The sequence below is a fragment of the Marmota flaviventris genome, chromosome 2 (genome assembly GCF_047511675.1).
Source record: "Marmota flaviventris isolate mMarFla1 chromosome 2, mMarFla1.hap1, whole genome shotgun sequence".
Lineage (NCBI taxonomy): Eukaryota > Metazoa > Chordata > Mammalia > Rodentia > Sciuridae > Marmota > Marmota flaviventris.
The window spans coordinates 186,231,061-186,255,764 of NC_092499.1; the positions used below are offsets into that span (position 1 = coordinate 186,231,061).

At 37.5% G+C, this 24,704-nt stretch overlaps 1 protein-coding gene across 5 annotated transcripts in view; it reads right to left on the reverse strand.

Moving 5' to 3' along the window:
- Positions 1–24,704, reverse strand: part of Chd6 (chromodomain helicase DNA binding protein 6) — a 211,559-nt gene that overhangs the window by 135,017 nt on the left and 51,838 nt on the right. For 3 of the 5 annotated variants that reach the window (XM_071608931.1, XM_071608934.1, XM_027945243.3), the window contains 2 exons: positions 18,689–18,744; positions 8,517–9,037 (listed from right to left, as the gene is read on the reverse strand). In XM_071608931.1, the coding sequence (XP_071465032.1) occupies positions 8,517–9,037; positions 18,689–18,721 (554 nt within the window). In that variant the 5' untranslated portion in view covers positions 18,722–18,744. Of the gene's footprint in view, positions 1–8,516; positions 9,038–18,688; positions 18,745–21,753; positions 21,799–24,704 lie in introns of all 5 variants that reach the window. The other 2 variants (XM_071608932.1, XM_071608933.1) reach the window with 1 other exon arrangement.

Here is a 24,704-nt window from a genome sequence, read left to right on the forward strand (position 1 = left end):
AATGGATGAATGGATAAAAAAAATGTGGCATTTATACACAATGGAGTATTACTCTGCATTAAAAAATGACAAAATCATAGAATTTACAGGGAAATGGATGGCATTAGAGCAGATTATGCTAAGTGAAGCTAGCCAATCCCTAAAAAACAAATGTCAAATGTCTTCTTTGATATAAGGAGAGTAGCTAAGAACAGAGTAGGGTCGAAGAGCATGAGAAGAAGATTAACATTAAACAGGGATGAGAGGTGGGAGGGAAAGGGAGAGAGAAGGGAAAATGCATGGAAATGGAAGGAGACCCTCAGAGGTATACAAAAGTACATACAAGAGGAAGTGAGGGGAAGGGGAAAAATAATACAAGGGGGACAAACGAATGTCAGTAAAGGGGGCAGAGAGAGAAGAGGGGAGGGGAGGGGAGGGGAGGGGAGGGGAGGGGAGGGGAGATAGTAGAGGATAGGAAAGACAGCAGAATACAACAGACACTAGTATGGCAATATGTAAATCAATGGATGTGTAACTGATGTGATTCTGCAATCTGTATATGGGGTAAAAATGGGAGCTCATAACCCACTTGAATCAAATTGTGAAATATGATATATCAAGAACTATGTAATGTTTTGAACAGCCAACAATAAAAAAAAAAAAAAAAAAAAAAAAAAGAAAAGAAACTACAGAACTCAATAACACAATCAATAACCTAGACTTAACCGACATATATAGAATATATCAACCATCATCAAGTGGATACACTTTCTTCTCAGCAGCACATGAATCCTACTCAAAGATAGACCATATATTATGCCATAGGGCAACTCTTAGTAAATATAAAGGTGTGGAGATAATGCCATGCACCATATCTGATCATAATGGAATGAAACTGGAAATCAATGAAAAAAGGAGGAAGGAAAAATCCTGCATCACCTGGAAAATGAACAATATGTTACTGAATGATCAATGGGTTACAGAAGACATAAAGGAGGAAATCAAAAAATTCTTAGAGATAAATGAAAATACAGACACAACATATCGGAATCTATGAGACAAAATGAAAGCAGTTTTAAGAGGGAAATTCATTGCCTGGAGTTCATTCCTCAAAAAAAGAAAAAAAACAACAAATAAATGAGCTCACACTTCATCTCAAAACCCTAGAAAAGGAAGAGCAAAACAACAGCAAATGTAGCAGAAGGCAAGAAATAATTAAAATCAGAGTGGAAATCAACGAAATTGAAACAAAAGAAACCTTTGAAAAAATTGACAAAACTAAAAGTTGGTTCTTCGAAAAAATAAATAAGATAGACAGACCCTTAGCCATGCTAACAAAGAGAAGAAGAGAGAGAACTCAAATTACTAACATACGGGATGAAAAAGGCAATATCACAACAGACACTATAGAAATTCAGAAGATAATTAGAAATTATTTTGAAACCCTATATTCCAATAATAGAAGATAGTGAAAATATCGATAAATTTCTTAAGTCATATGACTTGCCCAGATTGAGTCAGGAAGATACACACCATTTAAACAGACCAATAACAAAGGAGGAAATAGAAGAAGCCATCAAAAGACTACCAACCAAGAAAAGCCCTGGACTGGATGGGTATACAGCGGAGTTTTACAAAACCTTTAAAGAAGAATTAATACCAATACTTTTCAAGTTATTTCAGGAAACAGAAAAAGAAGGAGCTCTTCCAAATTCATTCTATGAGGCCAACATCACCCTGATTCCGAAACCAGACAAAGACACTTCAAAGAAAGAAAACTACAGACCAACATCTCTAATGAACCTAGATGCAAAAATCCTCAATAAAATTCTGGCGAATCGGATTCAAAAACATATCAAAAAAATTGTGCACCATGATCAAGTAGGATTCATCCCTGGGATGCAAGGCTGGTTCAATATATGGAAATCAATAAATGTTATTCACCATATCAATAGACTTAAAGATAAGAACCACATGATCATCTCGATAGACGCAGAAAAAGCATTCGACAAAGTACAGCATCCTTTATGTTCAAAACACTAGAAAAACTAGGGATAACAGGAACTTACCTCAACATTGTAAAAGCTATCTATGCTAAGCCTCAGGCTAGCATCATTCTAAATGGAGAGAAACTGAAGGCATTCCCTCTAAAATCTGGAACAAGACAAGGATGCCCTCTCTCACCACTTCTATTCAATATAGTTCTCGAAATACTGGCCAGAGCAATTAGACAGACAAAAGAAATTAAAGGCATAAAAATAGGAAAAGAAGAACTTAAATTATCACTATTTGCGGATGACATGATTCTATACCTAGCAGACCCAAAAGGGTCTACTAGAGCTAATAAATAAATTCAGCAAAGTGGCAGGATATAAAATCAACACGCATAAGTCAAAAGCATTCCTGTATATCAGCAACAAATCTTCTGAAAAGGAAATGAGGACAATCACCCCATTCACAATATCCCCCCCCAAAAAATAAAATATTTGGGAATCAACCTAACAAAAGAGGTGAAAGATTTATACAATGAAAACTACAGAACCCTAAAGAGAGAAATAGAAGATCTTAGAAGATGGAAAAATATACCCTGTACATGGATAGGCAGAACTAACATAATCAAAATGGCAATTTTACCAAAAGTTCTCTATAAGTTTAATGCAATGACAATCAAAATCCCAATGGCATTTCTTGTAGAAATAGATAAAGCAATCATGAAATTCATATGGAAAAATAAAAGACCCAGAATAGCAAAAGCAATTCTAAGCAGGAAGAGTGAATCAGATGGTATAGCGATACCAGACTTCAAACTATACTACAGAGCAATAGTAACAAAAACAGCATGGTACTGGTACCAAAACAGGCAGGTGGACCAATGGTACAGAATAGAGGACACAGAAACCAATCCACAAAATTACAAAGGGGCTAAAAGCATGCAATGGAGGAAGGACAGCGTCTTCAACAAATGGTGCTGGGAAAACTGGAAATCCATATGCAACAAAATGAATCTGAATCCCTTTCTCTCGCCATGCACAAAAGTTAACTCAAAATGGATCAAGGAGCTTGATATCAAATCAGAGACTCTGTGTCTGATAGAAGAAAAAGTTGGCTCCGATCTACATACTGTGGGGTCGGGCTCCAAATTCCTTAACAGGACACCCATAGCACAAGAGTTAAAAACAAGAATCAACAAATGGGACTTACTCAAACTAAAAAGTTTTTTCTCAGCAAGAGAAACAATAAGAGAGGTAAATAGGGAGCCTACATCCTGGGAACAAATTTTTACTCCTCACACTTCAGATAGAGCCCTAATATCCAGAGTATACAAAGAACTCAAAAAATTAAACAATAAGAAAACAAATAACCAAATCAATAAATGGGCCAAGGACCTGAACAGACACTTCTCAGAGAAGCACATACAAACAATCAACAAGTACATGAAAAAATGCTCACCATCTCTAGCAGTCAGAGAAATGCAAATCAAAACCACCCTAAGATACCATCTCACTCCAGTAAGATTGGCAGCCATTATGAAGTCAACAACAACAAGTGCTGGAGAGGATGTGGGGAAAAGGGTACACTTGTACATTGCTGGTGGGACTGCAAATTGGTGTGGCCAATTTGGAAAGCAGTATGGAGATTTCTTGGAAAGCAGGGAATGGAACCACCATTTGACCCAGCTATTCCCCTTCTCGGACTATTCCCTAAAGACCTTAAAAGAGTGTACTATAGGGATACTGCTTCATCGATGTTCATAGCAGCACAATTCACAATAGCTAGTCTGTGGAACCAACTTAGATGCCCTTCAATAGATGAATGGATAAAAAAAAATGTGGCATTTATACATTATGGAGTATTACTCAGCACTAAAAAATGACAAAATCATGGCATTTGCAGGGAAATGGATGGCACTAGAGCAGATTATGCTAAGTGAAGCTAGCCAATCCCTAAAAAACAAATGCCAAATGTCTTCTTTGATATAAGGAGAGCAACTAAGAACAGAGCAGGGAGGAAGAGCATGAGAAGAAGATTAACATTAAACAGGGACGAGAGGTGGGAGGGAAAGGGAGAGAAGGGAAATTGCATGGAAATGGAAGGAGACCCTCATCGTTATACAAAATTACATATAAGAGGAACTGAGGGGAAAGGGAAAAAAAAAACAAGGGAGAGAAATTAATTACAGTAGATGGGGTAGAGAGAGAAGATGGGAGGGGAGGGGAGGGGGATAGTAGAGGATAGGAAAGGGCAGCAGAATACAACAGACACTAGTATGGCAGTATGTAAAAACGTGGATGTGTAACCGATGTGATTGTGCAATCTGTATTCGGGGAAAAAATGGGAGTTCATAACCCACTTGAATCAAATGTATGAAATATGATATGTCAAGAGCTATGTAATGTTTTGAACAACTAATAAAAAAAACTGAATAAATGGCAAAAAAAATAATCTGGAGGGAAAGGATCAGAGGATAGTTTAAGTTAAAAAAGGTTTCTTATTATACCCCATCTATGTATGATATATCAAAGTGCATAAATGTACTCTACTTTCATGTGTAACTAACTAAAACAAATTTAAAAAATTAAAAAGTCAAATAAATAAATAAATAAAGGTTTCTCTTACTAAGACATTTGGGCTTTTACTCCCCAAGCCCCAAATATTTATCACTATTCAGATAATCCTTGAAAAGAAAATTAGCTAGATTCTGACTATCAACATTTAAGAGAGATATCAAAGCAAACAAAAGAGTAAAAGGAAAAGCTAGAGCCATTTTAGCTCTTGAAAGGATACCAGGGAGCTTGCAAACTAAAATTTTATAAAAGTGGGCCATTTCCCTACCAATAAAAAACCAATTTCTTTGATACTTCTATCTACTGTTTCCATTCCTTACCTTCTTTTGCAAGGTATAAAGAGCTACAAAGCTGTGGGGGGAAAGAGGGTTTCCTGGAGTGATCCTGGTCAAATCTGACAATTTTCCTTTGACAAGTTAATTAACTTTCAAAATTTCCATTTCTTTAATTATAAAATAGAGATGCCACCTAAAATTATTTAACAAGGGAAATTATTCTAAGGTATTTCATATATCTTATTTTCAGGGAGAGTAGTTCTATCCACTGGTTCTTGGAATACAATTAGATTCCAAATATAAAAAATACTATATGTGAATCTGACAAACATCTCTGATGATCAATCCCCAGGAATAAAAGACACAAGACATGGAGGTCCTAACCTCAGGTACATAACTTTTGTTCAGGAGACAGATCATAATTACATAAAAACCACGGTTAAGGATTAAGATGTGGCCTACTGCAGAAGTAAATGTGTAAGTCTGGGAATCCGGAGGCCAGAGTTTGTAATGACCTCAAGTCACTTCTCTATGTAGGTACCCATTTCCCTGGCTACAATACAACAGGATTTGAATATCAGAAAAAGGAGTTTGGATTTTTGTCCTGGAAGCAACTGAAATCACCAAAAGCTTCTTGTTAGAGTGAATCTCATTTTCCTATCCCCATGTTTTCATGAGGAAAAGCATACTTACTTCCATAGAACAATACCAGAAACATATTTTCTGCCCTTCTTCAAATTCACCTCACTTGATTAATTAGGGACATACACAATTGGCAAGTCTGGGCAAAAGAAAGAAATATACCTGGCTCAGTGGCCCTTGCAGGTGTGGTAGGCAAAATCAGCTAAGAGAGAAACAAGAAGCCTGATTCTGGCCACAAGGCAATGAACTCAGTGTATCAATAATAAAGCTGATAAATGGGTCTCATCTCTGTTGACTATTTTTCAAATGATTCAGAAGCAAGAGACGAGGAAAAGGCATATGATTTACCACCACCATTACCAACTGTAAACATAAATAAGATAATAGCAGTACTTCAGAAAGACTGGCCAAGTGGCAGCTGGATGTAAGTAGGAAAGGTTGAAGTCTGAAGTCTGCAAGTGGTTGAGCTCCTATAGTAATTCAAGCACTCAGTGACTCATTTATAGCCATCAAGTATTATGTGGATAACCGCTAAACTCAAAACACGCACTTGAGCCAATCTGCAAGAGTTAATCAAGGAGAACAAAAAACCCTTAAGACTTAATTATTAACACATTTTTTATGAATTAATGTCCTTTCATAAGCAAAACTGGTTCTGCTGACCAGTGAGATTATTAGTTAAAGGAACTAAAACAATTTTATAAAGGAAATCAAAGGCTAACCAGTCCAGAACCATATGTGTTACACAGAATTCTACTATGTTACAGATCATTATCATACCGCAATTATATATCAGTCCCAAAATAAAGAGAGAAGCTTGCATAACTTGTCCACACTTCTAAGAAATGACCATCCATCCCTGTGTGTCAAACTTCCTCCCAAAGGAGGTCTCCTGAATTTCTAAACCTCAAGAGGTTCCACTGTCTTCTAAGTTAACAGCCCTCAAAAACACTGAGTGCTTCTCCCACTAATTCTTAAATTCAGTCTACTTAGATTAAAATAATGTTCCTTTAATTAATGCTATATGCATATACATATCTGTGTATATGTATTATATACACCTATCAAAGTCTAAGTTTTTCATTAATCAGAATCCTGATTTTGTTTATACATTTGTCACCTGATTTAGTTTTGTGAAACAACTCATTCCTTCAAAATGAAATTTATGACAATGTCTATAAACTATCACCTTGTTTCACATCCCACACAATATAAAGGTAAATTCCTTTAATAAGATAAAACCATGAGCATCAAAGGTCAGTAGTTAGGTAAGCTCAGATATCTATGACTTTTTACTGCCTTCCTCACCAAAGCTAGATCCTTACTAGGGACTATGAAACCGCCTTTGACTGCTGTAATTCTCATACAGTGTCCTGATTCCTTACTGTTCTCTGAAAAACCAAAATAAGCAATTCCACAAGTTCAAGTTTGATTCTCCTTCTTCAAACATGTTAGTACTCTAAAGAACCACTTTAGCTTCTTCAAAGCAACCTGGAGGTGAAAATTATTGGCAGAAGTCAAAAAGTCACTGTCATTCCATCCATACACTGGAGATTCAAAGTATGTTCCTTAGAACACACAAGGTCTATACAATTTTTTGTCAGAATCCTAATTTTGCCTACTTCTCTTGGCATTCTACAGTATGAAATATTTGATGGCCATTTTCTACAAACTACATTCTTAGAACCACCCTTCCCAATCCACCCCCACCACAGCAGGCACTTTGATAGATAAAAGATGAAATCCCCTGTGAGGAAAAAGGGAGTGAACATCATAAGGCAAAAATTTTACTTGGATTAGGAATTATCTATATGGTCCCAAAAAACTATCCTTCTAAAAAAGGAACTGAATCATCCAGTAAACTCCAAGTGGCAGCACACAGCACTTAAAATGTTTCATGCCTGACCAGTATGATGGTCTCAATATGTTATTTTCTCTTAGCATATCACATATCACATTAATCTCACATTTATGGGGACTTTTGGTCAGACATAATAGAGATACCCTCCCTCTGTATTTGGATTTCAGAAACTGAAATTCCTTGAGATCCAATTTTTTTAACATTTCCCCAAAGAGTTTAAACATAATATAATGTTATGCCCAAAGGATTTAGAAAGATACATAATTTTGTACAAAGATGACAAATACTGAATTCTGTGTGTAAGGAGTGCATCTGCTATTCTGACAGGCTCTCTCATATCACTCACTTGGCAGTGACTCTATATCCAGGCCTCTGAGCTCTATAAGTCACTATGTTTTCCTCTGGCCTCATTTACTCAACATTTCCTGAGCAGCTGTGGAAGGGTCAGGCACTGTGCCATATGCTGAACTAGAGAAGTAGATCAGGAATGGTTCTGCACTCAAGAACTTGGATCCTGGGGAGGCATGTCAGTTCCCTTTCACTGGGAACACTGCATATACCTCCAGTTCTGCCAGGCTATTGCACCCTAATTCCCATGACTGGGCACCCTCCACCTTTAACTTGTTGCTGTTCCAAAAATCCCTGTCCTCACTATACCACACCTGGGAGGTCCCTTCTCTTACACCTTGTGCATGTTAACATTTTAATTCTTCTTAATCCAAAAGTAATAGCAAAAAATTCTTTTTACCAGTATTAACTTACCAGAAGGTGAGAGAAAATGTACATTTTTGGCTAAAAGCTAATATGGAAATAAAGCACATCAAAACAGCATGTACGTGGCACATCTACACATAAGGTAGGACCAAATAAATATGCTACATACTAAGTACAAAGACCTAAAAGGATAGATGGTGTTGAAAAAAAGGTGGAGAATTCTTGGAGTATCCTAAAAACATAAATGTCATTTTTGAAGCACAGTAACTCCAGGAATACAACTGGGAAACGGCAATCTCCAGGGACAGTCCTTTGCACTAGTGTCAAGTGATTATCCCCAACCCCCATTTTTTTCCAGTGAGGTATAAAGCTTACGACCTCAGGAGTACAATGAAGGTATGCCTGGGGGCTTGGGCTACTGCCAAAGGCAAAGGTTCCAAAGACAGAAGCAAGAGCTGGGGCAAGGAGACAGGCACGCACCTGGCCTTCTTGGACTTAGTCCTGGCTGCAGAGTCAGCACAGCTCCGCTTCTCTTTGGCCTCCTTGGTGCCTGAGGCCTCCCGGGGCTTCCGCGTCTTCTTTGCACCATCCTTCTGCTTCGGTTCCTTGGGCTCCTTGGCCTTCTTAGGTTCCTTGGCCTTCCTGGGTTCCTTTGGCTCCTTAGGTTCTCGCTTCCTCTTTGGCTTGGGCTCCTTGTCCTTGCTTCCCTTTGCTGCACCCTCATGCTCTCCTGGCTCCCTTTTTTTCCGTTTCTTTTTTACTCCTGTACCTCCACCTCCACTGTCCTCCATCCCATTATGGGACATCATTTTTCTAGGAAAAAGGGTATTAACTTCGTCTTCGGCAGCATACGGGTCCTTCTGGGGCAGACGGTGGCTGGCAACATCTTCAATTTTCTCTTCTTGATCAGTACTGCAGTCAAATGGGGATGGAGATTTGTAGTCAAAATTGACAGAGGCATCAGACATTGGGGAGTGATTCAAAACCTTTAAATTTGACAACTGTAAAAGAAAGATAAATGAGTATGTTACCCTTCTATTGCATGCTTCATACAAAGAGTGCTATAAAATCTGAATGTATGGATTTATTCAACAAATGTTTATTGACTCTCTACTATGTGTTACTTCCTACTGTGCTAGGCCTTGGGGGTACAGGAGAGCAAGTGGGACACAGTGCTTTTCCCAGGTGAAGCTGTACTGAGGCACTGATAGAATATTATGTAAAAAAGTAAACATGGTGGGTGCAGTGATACATGCCTGTAACTCCAGCTCAGGAGGCTGAGATAAGAGGATAGAAAGTCCAAGACCAGACTTGGCAACTTATTGAGATGCTGCCACAAAATGAAAAATAAGAAGGACTGGGGATATAGCTCAGAGGTAAAATGTGTGCCCGGCACAGGCAAGACCCTGGGTTCAATCCCTAGTACTACAAAAATAAATAAATACATGAATAAAATAAATTAGTATGTAAAAACTGGAAGGATTTCTATATTGTATAAATAAATCCGAAAGACCTTTTAAGTTTTATATCCAAATAGGCAACTAAGCAATAGCTTTTTGCAGGATGCCTTTAGAAGCCACTAGGAGGCACAAAATCCTGATCACTCTGTTCCAACCCAGAATAGCATTTATCTCATTAATACACAAAACCTTCTACTCAAATGCATTCTGAGACCTTGGTCAGGAATTGAGGTGGTATCACTGGGGTGAAAGAATATAGTGTCAAATTGAAATGTTGCTTTTTTCTCCAATCTTTTTACTTATCATTCAAACAACATTGATATTCAGCTAGGCTGATTTTTGAAGAAAATCAGGTTAATTAAAAACTTTACCTTTAATTCTAACTAAAAATGGTGCTATTCTATATGATCATCTATCTTAGTCACCAGATTCAGCCCCAAATAACTTTTAGCCATTTGCGAAAACCAAACTATTCATACAGGAGGGAGCTTTACTATGACAGATGTTATTAGAAAGAATGCATCACAGGTGCTGAAGGCAGCCCTACAAAGGAAGTTTCAAAGCTGTTTTTGAGCACTATTTAAAAAAAAAAAAAGTACAGTCTCTTAAAGTGACCATTTTTCAGGAAACATCACTTGGAAGTAGAAGTTTCATCTCATACATTCAGGTCTGGTGTTCCAATAACTATCTGCCATTTCATAACCATGCTAAGGTTGGCAATAATCAGGCAATAATGCAGGTGCTAGCTCCAGGGAACAGCACACTCTCCTTGGACTAGAACAAAGAAATGACTGAAGGAGAGCCCAAGAGGGACCAGCAGGCTTTCCAGGAATACGGTTACAACTGTCTTCAGATGAAGGCTTAGAAACAGCACCATTTGTGAGAAGCTTGCTCTCCTAATCAGAGGACTGGCATGTGATAAAGGCACACAAATATTTGCCCAGATGGTGTGTGCCCTCCATCGACAGGTTACTCAGTCTGTGCTCACACTTCCTGGTCCACCCTGGTAGTGACAGGGACTGCAAATTCAGCTGTGTGTTTCCCCTTCTGTTTTTTATTTTCCAGTGCTCTTCCCTAGCCTGATGCTCCCAAATATAACACTTAGAATCCCAGAAGAAAAAGATGAAAGAAGAAAAAAAATAGATCTTTATCATAAATAAAGATCAGCTTCATAAACAAGCCCAAATTCAGAGGGAATTGGTTGTTCTGGCAGGACTAACTACTTATGTAAAGGGGGGGGGGGGGGATCATTGCTGATTCAGCACTTAAGATTGTTTCGGAAAAGGAGGAGCTAAGAAGACATAAAAGGAGTTTAAAACCAAATATAAGAAAATGGTTAAGATGGTATATTTTATATCATGTATTTTTTACTACAATTAAAACAATTTTTTTTTTTTTTAATAAAATACGAGGCAAGAAGGAAACTCTCAGTGAGGGACAAGTATCCAATTCAAAAAAAAAAAAAAAAAAAAGGCCTGAGTTGGGTACATGGTCATCCTGAGGATATTACTGAATTCTGGGACACTTAGCCCTCAGGGATAAAGTTTTCATAGCATGCAAGGGTGGAGAGACTGAAAAAGTAAGAGATATAGGTTAGATTATTAAAGAGGCTTTAAAAGTTTACCAAAGTAGCTTGCTGAAGGTCACATCAAGATCTCTCTTCAACTCATACATAATGTCAAGGCCTTTTTTCTGAGGAAAGGGCTATCCAGAGAAGGTAGAGGCAGGGGCGATTCAATCAAGAGGCAATAACAATAGCAGCAGCTAATATTTACTGCACACATGTCACATGGATATACTAGGATTATGTGAGGCATGCTGAATGATCTCTAATCTGTACAATGATACTACAAGGTCAGAATCAAGATGGACACTCTGTACAGAGAGAAAAGGAAGATTAGAGGAGCTCAGATTTCAACTCTTTTGTCTGCCAAAAAGTTAAAGCTCATTTCATTGAGAATTTTAATCCATGACACATTGCTAGAAGACCAGACCAGTTTAACTTAGTTAAACATGTTAAATGCAATGGTATATACCCCTGTGTCAAGAAAAGTTCAGATAGTTCTTTCTAAAACTAACCATATAACTACCTGATATCTTAGCAATTCCATTCCCAGGAACCATAGGTAATTTATCTTGTCTACCCACCACCTTACAAGTAATTCAGAGAAAGGAAGCAACTTGCCAGTTTTATACTCCTAGAGAGTGGCAGAGCTGGGCATCCTAGAGGGAGGAAAGAAACCCAAGAAATGCAGCACATTCAATGTTGAAAAGGGGAAAGTATCCCAAATATCAAATTTAGTAATAAAAATATATAAATTCCGAGTTTTGAAGTCAGTAATCCACTGGAAACATTGGTTTTATTTTTAAAAGCAACTTGTTAGGAGCCTAGAAAAGATATTTGTTGAAAATTCAAAAACATAAAACAAAAAATATTTCTTTCACATGTCTCGAGGTGAGTGGGGAAAATGGCAAAGAGCATAAAAAAGTCTGTTTCAGTTTCTACTGAATAGAACATTAAGCCACTATTCTTTGGCTTTAAAAGGAACAGATCAGAGATCGACCACAAGGTGCCAACAATATGATGCTTTACATCAACAATTAAATTGTGACAAGAATCTAGGCACAGAACACAATGAAATGGAAAGAAACTGACTGATAAAAGCATGCAATGATGCTAGCACATAACTGCACTGCTAGTAATAAAATCTGTTCCTTTGATTCACAATTATTAATCCAGGGAGGGAGAAGGAAAGGGAAAGAAGAATTACCAGAAACTGAAATGGAGTAAACTATGTTATATGCATTTATGAATATGTCAAAATGAACCCCAATATTATGTATGACTATAATGCACTAACAAAAATGTTAAAAAATTATCCATCATTGGGTACGGTGTCACACACCTTTAAATCTTAGTGACTCAGGAGGTTGGCAAGTTTGAAGCCAGCTTCAGCCACTTAATAACTTAGTGAGACCTTAATAACTTAGTGAGACCCTGTTTCAAAATAAAAAACAAAAAGGGCTGGGGATGTAGTTCAGTGGTAACGTGCTCCTGGGTTAGATTCCCAGTCTCTTCCAACCCTCAAACAATCAATATTCCTGGAAAAATACTTAAAGATTTAAATCTAGATAAACAGAACTCAGGGCAGTTGAAAAGGATTTAAGAACAAATGGAAAGATTATGACCCAGTGCAATAATTTTCAAAAAAGAGGGGAACCCACTCCGGCCCATGTCGCAAAAATAGACAAACCCAGGAGAGACCTTCGCCTGGAGCTAGTGGATAAGGAATGGTTCTTTTTATCTATTCTCAACCTTTTAGTCTTAAACACTCTGGGTACCCAGGATTGTTTTGATATTTAAGATAAAATGGAAGTAAATAATGATAATAATAAATGCTGACTGTACTCAGCTGTATACTAAGCTTCTTAAAATATTATTATGGTACCAAAACAACCATAAGAAGTTGTTCCAATGACTCCATTTTACAAAACAGAAGCAGCTCAGAAAGCAGCTCACAGCTGGTAAGTGGTGAAGGTAAGATTCCAGTCAGTTTGACTCCTGTTTCAATTGACAGTACTTTCAATAACTTCATACTGATGCATATTTTAGACACACAGAACTGAGAAATCATGATCAGTAACAAGTTCTAACTACCTCTCCTTTGTTTCCAATGCCTGCTTCATAATAGCCCTTACTCAAACCATTCAACTCATTAACTTTTCTTCTTCTATCCATTTTCTCATAAATCCATTTGTTTCCTAGATCAGATGAGAAATATATGAAGAATAAACACTTCAGCAGAATTATATTAAGTAAGTGACTTAAGACTTTTCAAATTCACCCAGAGGGGTCCCAAGATGAGAGTTACCGAATGAATATCAAACATAGACTTGGCAGTGACCAGAAGACCTAAAACCACCACCCACAGGAACACACTATGCTTCCTCTTTCACTATATTTCCCTTATCCTCACAAAATGATAACTTCTTTTTTTAAAAAAAAACAAAATGAGAACTTTTGATTGCAGGAAACTATTATGGTTTGGAAGGCATCTCTCAATGTTTTAACACAAGACCCATATATTAAAGGCTTAGTTGCCAGCCTGTAGCACTATAGGGAGATGGTGGAACCTGTAAGAAATGGACTTGATGGGAGGAAGTAAATTACTGGGTGTGTGCCATAGAAAGGTTATTGGGATCCCAGCACTGTCCTCTCTTCTTCTTTCACTTCCTGGTTGCCGTGAAGTGAACAGTCATTGCTTTGCCACGTTCTCCTGCCACAATGTACTGCTTTGTCATAGGCCCAAAGACACAGGACCAAGTGTCTTAAACCTCTGAAACTGTGAGCCAAAATAAGCCTTTCTCCTCCTTTGAAGTTGCTTCTTTCAGGTATTTTTTTTTTTCATAGTAATGGAAAGCTGACTAATACAGTTCTTGAGAAATTGCAAATTTATTCTTAACCATATTATTAGTAAAACGATCAGCTGAGGGACCAGTTGGGGAGTTAATAAGTAAGTTATAAGCCACATAAAAATGGAAAGGGGTTGCTGTGCACTTCTGCTTTTTAAAGAAAAAATAATAATTTTTTTAAAAATAATACTCTTCGGGGGCTGGAGTTGTGACTCAGTGGTAAAGCGCTTGCCTCGCACGTGTGAGATCCTGGGTTCAATTCTCAGCACCACATAAAAATAAATAAGTGAAATAAAGGTATTGTGTCCAACTACAACTAAAATATAAATATTTTTAAAAATGTAAAAAAAATACTCTTCTATTTGGTTCTAGTTTTCCCAAGGGTAAACAAAGTTAGATAGAGGAAGACAATTCTCCACAGTTGCATCAACACTTGTGTGTGAGCAAAAAATGCCGCAGATCCGCAGATTCTGGGAAGATCTGGCAGTCAGGCCTTACAAGATGCTGCAAAGGCCTGACTACCAGATCTTCCCAGAATCCTCTGGCCAGAACACAAGATAAGGCAATGCTATAAGCTTTTAAGCTGTCTTCTTTTTTTCAATGTTTTCTACATGTAAACAGACTTAAAGCCTCTTTATTCATAGAATTTAAAAAATTAGCAGCTTACTTCTTAAACTACTATTTTATATCTCATAATTCCGTCTTATAAACCTAAATATTTGGGCAAACCCTAGAATTCTGGTCAAGATGGATGTTTGAGGTCATTAAAACCCAAACTCCCATCTCTCTTCCAGTAAGAAGACAGGGTGCTTACTGCTCACAGGCACATGCCACAGTTGGGCAGCTCAACTTCTCAGGATACTCTTCCTCATGCCTGTCTTCCTGTAACTCTATCCATGTGGACAAGATCAACAACGGATACATTTAACCTCTGTCCCATGAGATGCCCTTGAGTCTTCACTTCTTCAAGGTCACAGGGTCCTAGCTTCACTCATCATACCTCACAGGAAATGAGTCAGCCTTCTTTCACCAGCCAGGTTACTCCATTTTGTCTCAAGTATACATTTCAGAACACTAAATCAGAATGATGAAAACAAATCTGCTAAGGTATGTTAAAAGGAGGGGAAAACATTTTATCATTTAATGCTCAGATTTCTTTTCTTTTTTTGCAAGAAGAGATGAGTTGGGTAAGGTCCTTTTGAAATATGATTCCACAGTGGGGATGTTTTGAATCTTGGTTCAATTGGAAAATTTACTAACTATTCTGAACTGTTGAAAAGGCCTTCCAATGACTATAAACTAAAGATCTAACTAGTATTAGCCATGAGCATCAGATCTTCAGTAGGATAAGGCAGAAAAGTCTTAGGTAAGAATTATTTGCTCATCTCTATTAGCAATTTGCTATTCTTCCTTTTTACGACTCTGAATTATGTACCATGATTTGGTCATCCATATTCATAGAAAACATCTTCCTAGAAATCTGAGTCCTTACCTCCCCCGCTGCTTTGGGAACCAACTGTTTTGGGAACTTTGTGATAGATAAATCTTTTCTCTAGTTCACCTTTAGTTACCACCCAAACTTTAGCATCTGATTTCAGGCCTTTCCTTTCTCCTACTGCCACATGCTGCATCTTCCCAAACCCAACCATATATCACATTTTCCTCTTCTGAAACCTGGCTGAAACCTGCGCCCCACCACAAGAGATACCACTTTTCCTAAAATACTCTAAAGTTCCTTGGTAAGGCTGACATTACCTATACCCTCACATACTCCAATTCCAAAGCGTTACTCTTTCACCCTCAATGTAAAATCCTGGCTCCTCCAAGGCATATGCCACCCCCAACTTTAACTACCTGTAACCAGACTATACATTTCGTAAGAGAAACTTTTTTTTAAGTCATTGCTTAATCGGGCCTCAAGTAAAACTCAAATATTTCTTAGATGAATAAATACTGAAAAAGTTAACAAATATTTGTTTAGTGAACAATTTATATTAATATTCATTCCAGGGAAGGAAATAAGTCTAATAATCCAAAGGTCTTTTGAGATTCCTACAGCACGCATTAAGGAAACTCTAGCTACCTCCTTTGTATTCTCTAAAGGACCTAAGAAGGCTCTGCTTAAACAATTCTTGGAAGAGTCATGAGAGCATGGTTCTCCCATAGTTATTCAAGTCTGGGTTGCCCCCTGGTTACGGCTCCAATTTTTAATTCTACTTACAATATTACATCTTCTTATGTTTACTGCTCTATATGGGAGATATGTACCAAAACTCTTCTTACCTCTTCAGATTACAAGTGCCCGTAGACCATATTATATATTATCTATCTCATAATGTTTGTCATATTTATATTTCCCTTAGTATCAAGGAGCTGAGATGAAAAATCAATATTCCTGTTGTCATCAGTAATGTGAGAATATGTCCCCTTACGAAGAAGTATTTTCAGCTGTACTATGCATTTATAGTGCTACACAGGTTTTCAGAGAAAGAATTCACATTTTATGTCTCTAGCTAAATATTTTCCTGCTTAATGCTTAGTCATCTTAGGAATTAAAATATATACATTTCTTAGAGGAAGTTTATTTTTTAAGACAGTGAAAGACTGTTAAGTGATTCATTTTTAAATGTCTTATTAAAGTATTTTTCTTACATTTCCTTAGGCAATACAAAAACAATCTCTAAATGCTTTGTTCTTAGCACACTACTCCTATTATAATCTTTCTGGTTAATAAGAAACATGGTTCTTTATTACTGAATTCTGATTATTTATTGCTGAATCTTGATAAGATTCTATAGGGAAATGAAGAATTTTCATGATCAGAATGCATTTACATGTCATTTTTCTCCAGAAGAAAAATAAACTAATAGGAATGAGGTTTTTTAAAAAAACAGATTTTTTTTACTACTACTTCTAATGCCTTAGAATCTTGATAAAATAAAGTTTGATGTTTACTTTTACCATTATACTGAAGATATTTTTGTCACTGACATTTTGAATACTAAAGAATTGACAAATTACTCCTTTAATCCTTTTCTACATGTGAGGTATGCATGACTATTCCCGTTGTAGAAAAATGAGGCTGAACTTGACCAAAGTTACCTAAGTGTTAGAGTAGGAATTTTAAACCTGTTCCATCGTATAAAGCCCAAGTTTATTCTGCTCTACAGGAACTGAACTCTCTAGTACATGCTCAATCCCGGAGCCTATATATTGCTTTAGCTTCAATAATATTTTCTATTTTCATGCCCTGCATCTTCTTCCAGTTCAGGGGCCAGTATGACCTAACCTCAATATTGATAAAACTCTTCTTGAAAGTAGCTCCACTTATTTAACCTGCTCCTCTACCATAGCTAATATTAACTTTTAAATAAAAACCTCACTGCTCACTGACACTATTGTGAGGTCTAAAATGAAAACTCATCTACATAACAGCTGACTGACACCGTAAGTCTTAATACAAACCAATAAAACCATGAAAGAAAGATACCAGAATTCATTTTGAGGTAAGTGGTATAGAATGCTTTTATTTGAATAAAAACTTACCTTAAAGAATGTTTAAAAAGTTAAATACCACAAATTTATTTAAGAACTACAAAACTACCCATCTGTCATAAATGGCAATAGTTTTAAGCATTTGGGAAGTCTTTGGTAATGCATTCTTTTTTAACAGTGGCATAATATTCTACTAGATGGATGTGATTACTTAAACAGTTCCCTTTGTGACGGCTATGTGGGTTCCTTTCCGTTTTTGCTAAAGCCTTATACACACAATTTTGCCTGTCTGCGTATATACACAGGATAAATTCCTGGCAGATAAAATGGTGTTCTCTGTAGTGCTTGCCTACCAGCTGACAACTCAATAGGACACACAGAAACCCAGTGTGCAGATATTATTTAGTCAGCACTTTTTCTGTTAAGAACTGGCAGCGTGTTAATTAGCCACTTCCACAAATCAAAGGGACAGTCAGTCCAAAGGTAGTCTTTGTAACCATATCCCTATTTCACCCTAGGAGAAAACGGGAGAGGAAAGTGGCTGGTCCCATTAAGCCATTATGCACAGGTTCCTGGTGAAAAGCAGGGACTAAGATCCTTCAGTTACTGGGTTATTACCCAATTCTGTAAAAAGAAAACTAGCCTATCAGAGATAGACTGTTTACAAGAGACAGGCAGATCTCCACGTCTCACTTCCATGAGTCACTTGACTGGGGTCTCAGGGTTCCTTTCAATATGAAAAAAACCAACAACTGGGGAACAGAAATAGCAACTAAGAAAAGGGATCCTGGAGGATTCACATGGTATAAAGTTATTATGAACTTCCCTCCCTCCCCCTCAAGAAACCAAACATCAAATAGTTGACAGTTACTTCCTTCCAACTAGTTCATTACTTCCTCTGGGAGAAACCCTCCACATATCATTATAAACAAGAACTTTATAAATAAAAGAATGATAGTAAACTAAATATCCCAAATGACCAATATATAAATTGTAAAGAATTGGAAAGCTGTTTCAAGAGATCAAACATTTTACACAGCTAATCTGAAATAAGACTCTGATTTGCAATCTTCATTCCATTACTACTATATTGAGAAGACCTGAGCAAAAGGAAGAATCCATGTATTGTCATTCAGAACATAGTCTGTTAACACAAGGAGAGTGGAAAACAGAGGCAATAGGAAACTAACAGTGATTAAGATGTGAGCCAACATGCCAGTGTCCTCTCATTAACAGCACAAAGCACACTAAAGGTGTTCACTTGAAAGAAGAGAAGCCACTTACCTGCTTCTCTTTCTTCTGTATTTTCATTTTCATCTATTGAAGTAAGGTATTTATTTCTGTAAAACATAAAAAGGCCAAGATTACAATAAAACCCAAAACTAAACATTTTAGATTATTTCCATAATAACTGTGACACACAAGGAAATCAAAATTGGGGATTAATTCCATAGAACATGATGTTCAACAACCTCTGGATCCCTAAGTGTAGACCTAACTACCTTATAACACCCTAAGTTACTGTTCCAGATGGGACAAAATCAAAAAGAAATTGTCCTTGCAGATCATATAAGTTATAAAAGATATTGACTATTAAAGCTAGGAAGTAACGGAAAGTCTCAATAACTGAGAACGACGGGGAAAGGGGATGGAAATAAGGTCAGCCCTCATCCCTTTTAGAAGAAAGCCAATAAATAATGGCTACAATGGACAAATCACTATAACCCATAGAATACAGACATTAAGAAAGAAAGCTAAGGGAGTTCAAAGTAATCTAAGGAGTGAGACAGGAAGAGTTGGGTTATCAGATGGGGCAGGCATGCTTACATTTCACTGTAAGTACTCATTATGTTTTAAATCATCTACATTATTACATGATGAAATAAGTTCCATTACAATACTTAATATGATTTTTAAAAAATATTTATTTATTTTAGTTGTACACAATGCCTTTATTTTTATTTATTTATTTTTATGTGGTGCTGAGAATCAAACCCAGGGCCTTGCACACACCAGGCGAGCGCTCTACCACTGAGCCGCAATCCCAGCCCCCTTAATATGATTTTTTAAATGATGGATTTTATTCTATTCAGGACTTAAGCCCCCATCCCCAGTCCAACCATAATGTCCTCACAACATTGGACTTGTCAACACTTGTTGAGCCTGGCTTTACAAGTGTGCAATGGAGAGTCCTAGAGAGGGGAAAGAACCCTAGTCCAGAACACCCAGAATTTGGGATTGCCTGCATCAGTAAATACAGGGACTGACTAAGGTCTGAAGCTCTCACTTCCCTCAGGTTCAAACAATGGGGGACAGACATCAGTGAATCTTGGCTTCTGACCTGAGGTTAAATGTAGACACTTGTTTTACACTTTTTGTTTACTTTGATTTCCTGGATATCCAACACAGAAACAGAACACTGAGGGCCTAGGAAATTATTCCAGAGACACACAATTATTCTTAAGTTTCATAATTATTTCCCATATCCAAATGAATGTGGTAAGAGAGCTTAAGTAGAGTTTTATTTAAATAGTAAGATAAGCATTTGAGGTGGTAGACATGTAATTTAGTTTGATTTAATTCTTCCATATTATATTTGTAAATACTAACATCATCTTATACCCCTAATAATACACACAACCATAATATGTCAATTTCCTACAAAAAACTGAAATTTAAAGAGTCCTAGGTAAATTATGTTAGTGTAAGCTTATTTACTTTATTTATCAATTTCAAATTATCAGACCCAGAAAAATGGCATTCTCAACAATCACAAACTACCACAAATCCTGAAATGAAGAAAGGAGTTGGGTGGGGGGGAATTCCAGCTAATAAAAAGGGGTTCTATTGGGGCTGGGGGTGTAGCTCAGTGGTGGAGCACTTGCCTCACATGTGTGAGACACTGGGTTTGATCCTCAGCACCACATAAAATTAAACAAACAAATAAATAAAGGTATTATGTCCATCTACAGCTAAAATTTTTTTTTTAATTATTACCAATAATAAGCCAAATGTACTCAAAATTCTGACCAACAAAATGAAATTATTAAAAGATTTTTTAAAATTCACAAATGCCAAAAAAAGGTCTAATATATGAAGAACTGATGCAATCACAAAACAGTAAAGACACGAAAAATCCAATTTCTAGCACGGCATGGTGGCACACACTTTGTAATCCCAGCATCTAGGGAGGCTGACACAGGAGGATCGTGAGTTCAAAGCCAGCCTCAGCAAAAATCAAGGCACTAAGCAGCTCAGCGAGACCCCTATCTCTAAATAAAATACAAAATAGGGCTGGGGATGTGGCTCAATGGTACACTGAGTTCAATCCCCAATAACCCCCCCGCCCCACCAAAAAACAAAAATTCTGATTCAGTATCACAAACTAGCATGCAAATAGACAGATTCCTAACATTGTTAGGAATGTGGGAAAACAGGTCCTATTTATCACTGCTAATGGCACTTTTAACTGTTTCAAGCTTCCTGAACATCACTCAGGCAATGGGCCACTAGATCTTTAAAATGTTCTAATCCTTTTGGGGGAGTTCCACTTTAAGGAAGATAACATGGACATGAACCAGGAGGAAATACACCTGAGTCTTAGAAGAAGCTGAGGGAGGAAGTGGGTGGAATATGCAAGTGCTGTCACAGTGGGAGATACTGTGAAGGACCACCACTCCTTGGGGCTGCCTCCAGATACTCCTAAGAGGAGGCAGATGAATTCAGGCCAGAAGACTGAGGAAGAAGTGGGGCTGGAGTAAAGCTCAAAGAAAAAAGGTGATGAAAATTCTAAACCAAACTCCACCCCCCACCTCTTGTATGTGTATGTATGAAATCAAAGAGAGCAGGAGTTATGTGACTGTAAGAATAACTGCTCTAGTTCACTGAAAGCAATCCCTGGCAAACCTCAAGTTATTACTGTCAGATCATTTTTAGCACCCCTATGGATCAACATATGTTGGCTTGTTACTACCCCACAAAATAACAGCCATTATCAACACATCAATAGATGCTCAATAGCATTCCTTAACTTTTGCTTCTCTGAATAGCACCTCACATCCTAATCCTCCCTTAAATTACCTCTAGTTTTTAAACTCTTTTTATGATACTTAAAGAACACACAGCGCACACACACACACACACACACACACACACACACACCTATTTAATCATTTTGTAAAGCTAAATTTTATGTACCAGGAATAGGTGAACCAATACACCCTAAGCTTGTACTTCCGCACACTGGAAATGATTTAATGGCTTTTGCTGATGTGCTGCCATCACTCAGAAGTTGTGATTAGATCATTTTGACTTAATAAAGAACAAAGCAAGTAGTCTCAATACTTAACTAGAAACACATGATTCCAAAGCTCTTCATGGGTAAACCAGGGAATCTGTCAACAAAGGGAAAAAAATCACATGTATAACTTCTGAATCACATGAAATCTGGTCTCCTCACTGCATCTCAATGTTTGGGTATGAATGCAGCATTTAATTTTTACCTTCCTGAAAAGACATGCAGCCAATAATATAAAAAACAAACAGTATAAAAGTTCCCATTCCTTGCTATCTTCACCACCTAACAATGTTTCTATTTTAAAAAATAGGTGGCTGCTGCTGCTTCTGCTGCTTCTCTTCCTCCTCCTCCTCAATCATCATCATCATCATCATCATCATCATCATCATCATTTTCCTCTTTAGTTAAAAAATTCTGCCCAACAGTACCTGTGCCATTTCTAAGTTCCTCAATGCTATCTTATGGACACTTAAAAATAACAAACATCAGGTTCACACTATTTAATCACTTATCCACAAAAGTCATTTAAATTCACTGTATCTTAAGAAGTCTGCCATCCTAACAATCCCTAATCAGCAAAAGGATCTATTTCATTAGTGGACTGGCTGCTGTCACAAAGAAAAATGCATACAGAGCAGACTTCTATTATAGCTTATACGTTCACAAAAGACGATAGTAGATGTAACTGACCAGGCATGTAGGGATAAAGAGTATGTGGGAAGCAACCCCTCAAATTTTCTGTAATAAATGTATTTTCATAATCTATTTATGCCCATCTTCAACCTTTAGGCAGGTCCTCAATTACCACTGTTTAACAACAGTAGGAGTAAATAAGGCAATCCCACATTGTTATAGAGTGCTGATCTTAGAAGGGAATGTAATAAGACACAAGGAAAAGTCATTTGGGAAAAGTTAATCAAAAAGCAGAACCTTCCAGGGGAATGCCATTTCCTTAAACCCCTATCCAAGCACCTCTTACCAAACCTTCTGAGACATTCATGACCATAGAGTCTAGTGGATGAGAAAGCCCTCAGTTTCCCATTTATTAAACTGCCCTGTTTTATTTATTAAGCTTCATGACACAAGTTGGACTGGATATTTTATATCTTTTGCTAGGCTTGAAGGTCTTTATAAGAAGATTTTGGGGGTGGGGGCTGGTTGTAGTGATTGAACTCAGGGGCACTAAACCACTGAGCCACATCCCCAGCCTTATTCTGTATTTTTAAATTTAGAGACAGTGTCTCACTGAGTTGCTTAGCACCTCATTTTTGCTGAGGCTGGCTTTGAACTTGAGATCCTCCTGTCTCAGCCTCCCAAGCCACTGGGAATAGGCGTGAGCCACCGTGCCCGGCTATAAGAAAATATTTTTAAAGCAGAGATGTGCAGTGCTAAAAATCAGAGTCTGAATCCAGGTTCTAATGAGATTAGAGATACAAAATCTCTTTCAAAGATTTGTCAAATGGTGACAATACCTGCCTCACAGGGTCTTAGGAGAATTAAAAGGAGTGACAACTTATGGTATCTGGTACATGGTAATCAAGAACTATATGGCAGCCATGGGTTTGTAGCTCAACAAACACTTGTTGAGGGGAGAGATCATTTTTCCTCCTAAAATTATAACTAAACCTCTCTCTATCCCTCCTCTCAATGAACAGGTTCAACTCGAAATAGTAACAACGCTAACAAATCCTTCATATACCTGAAATTTAACTTTCATCCATATACTTTCCTAAAGCTGTTTTTAGAAATGAATCCCTAATTATTCTGACTTACTTGCAGCATTTAAAATATGAACCATTTCCTCTTTTAAAATTCTCATCCCACTGGTTTCTTCAAGGCCATTCTCTCCTGATTTCCCTCTAACTTCAGGCTTTACGGCTCTGCTTCCTCCTAGACTCCTCCTACCACAAAGTCCAGTTACTCTTCCCAGGATTCAGTGCTCTCAACAGCACATGGACTCCCTTTTCTACTCAACTTCCAAACTTCCTCTCTCTACACAATGACCACTGTACATTCCCAAACCCAAGTTTTCCTCCTGACCTTGAAGTGGATGCATCTACCCAATCCTGTCCAGTTTTAATGAGGTATTCCACAGGTTCCACCAAAAATCCCTACAATTCTTCAAAACACTTTATATATATATACACACACCTGCTCCTGTGTCCCCTATTAGAGGTTAATGTCCCACAACCTGCCACAACCCCAAATTAGGAGTCATTCTTTTTCCTTTCCCTTAACTCCTTTAAAATTCCTCCACCACTTTGGTTTGTTTTCACATTTTTTTTTCATCATTTTTACCTGAAATAGCCTCCTAAGTCCCTATCTATTCTCTCTTTGATACATACACACAATCTCTCTCACCCCTCCCTTCTCAGAGTACAGAGTTCTGTGTAAAAGAACTGGCCTCTGGTCCTTATCTATGTTCTGACATCATTTTCTATCCTAAAATCCAATGATACTGAACACCTGCAGGTCCCAACCCCTGCCCTGTCCACTCAGGTCCTGTTCAGTCTGACTCTGCCTGAAAATTCTCCCATCATCATGCCTTATCTGGCTTCTTATGCTTAAAACTTGGGTCCAGTATCATGTTGTACACAAGCATCTCATGATAAACTATGACAGCAATACCACCATGTTGTCATCTTTTACCTGTCTGTGTGTGCCACTAGCTATGGAATAGAGCTCAGTGACTGTCATTTGTATTCTTACATGATTATTTGTGGGATGAGTAACTGAACAAATGGGAAAGCTATGCTGACAGAGAAGGCTTTCAGTTTCCGCTTTATCATAACTATTGAACTCTATTTATTTCTTTCCTGTTTATTTTGTCCTAATCCAAATTTCTCCACAGTCTTCATTCATACTTTTAGCTTAAGAATTTAACAATAACACAAAGCTTAAAACAGAAAATAATCATCCTGACTACTCCTCCCCTCTCCTGATTCACTCGTCCTAGAGGCAATCATCTGATCTTCAGCTGTTCCCCTCGGCTTCCTTCCATCA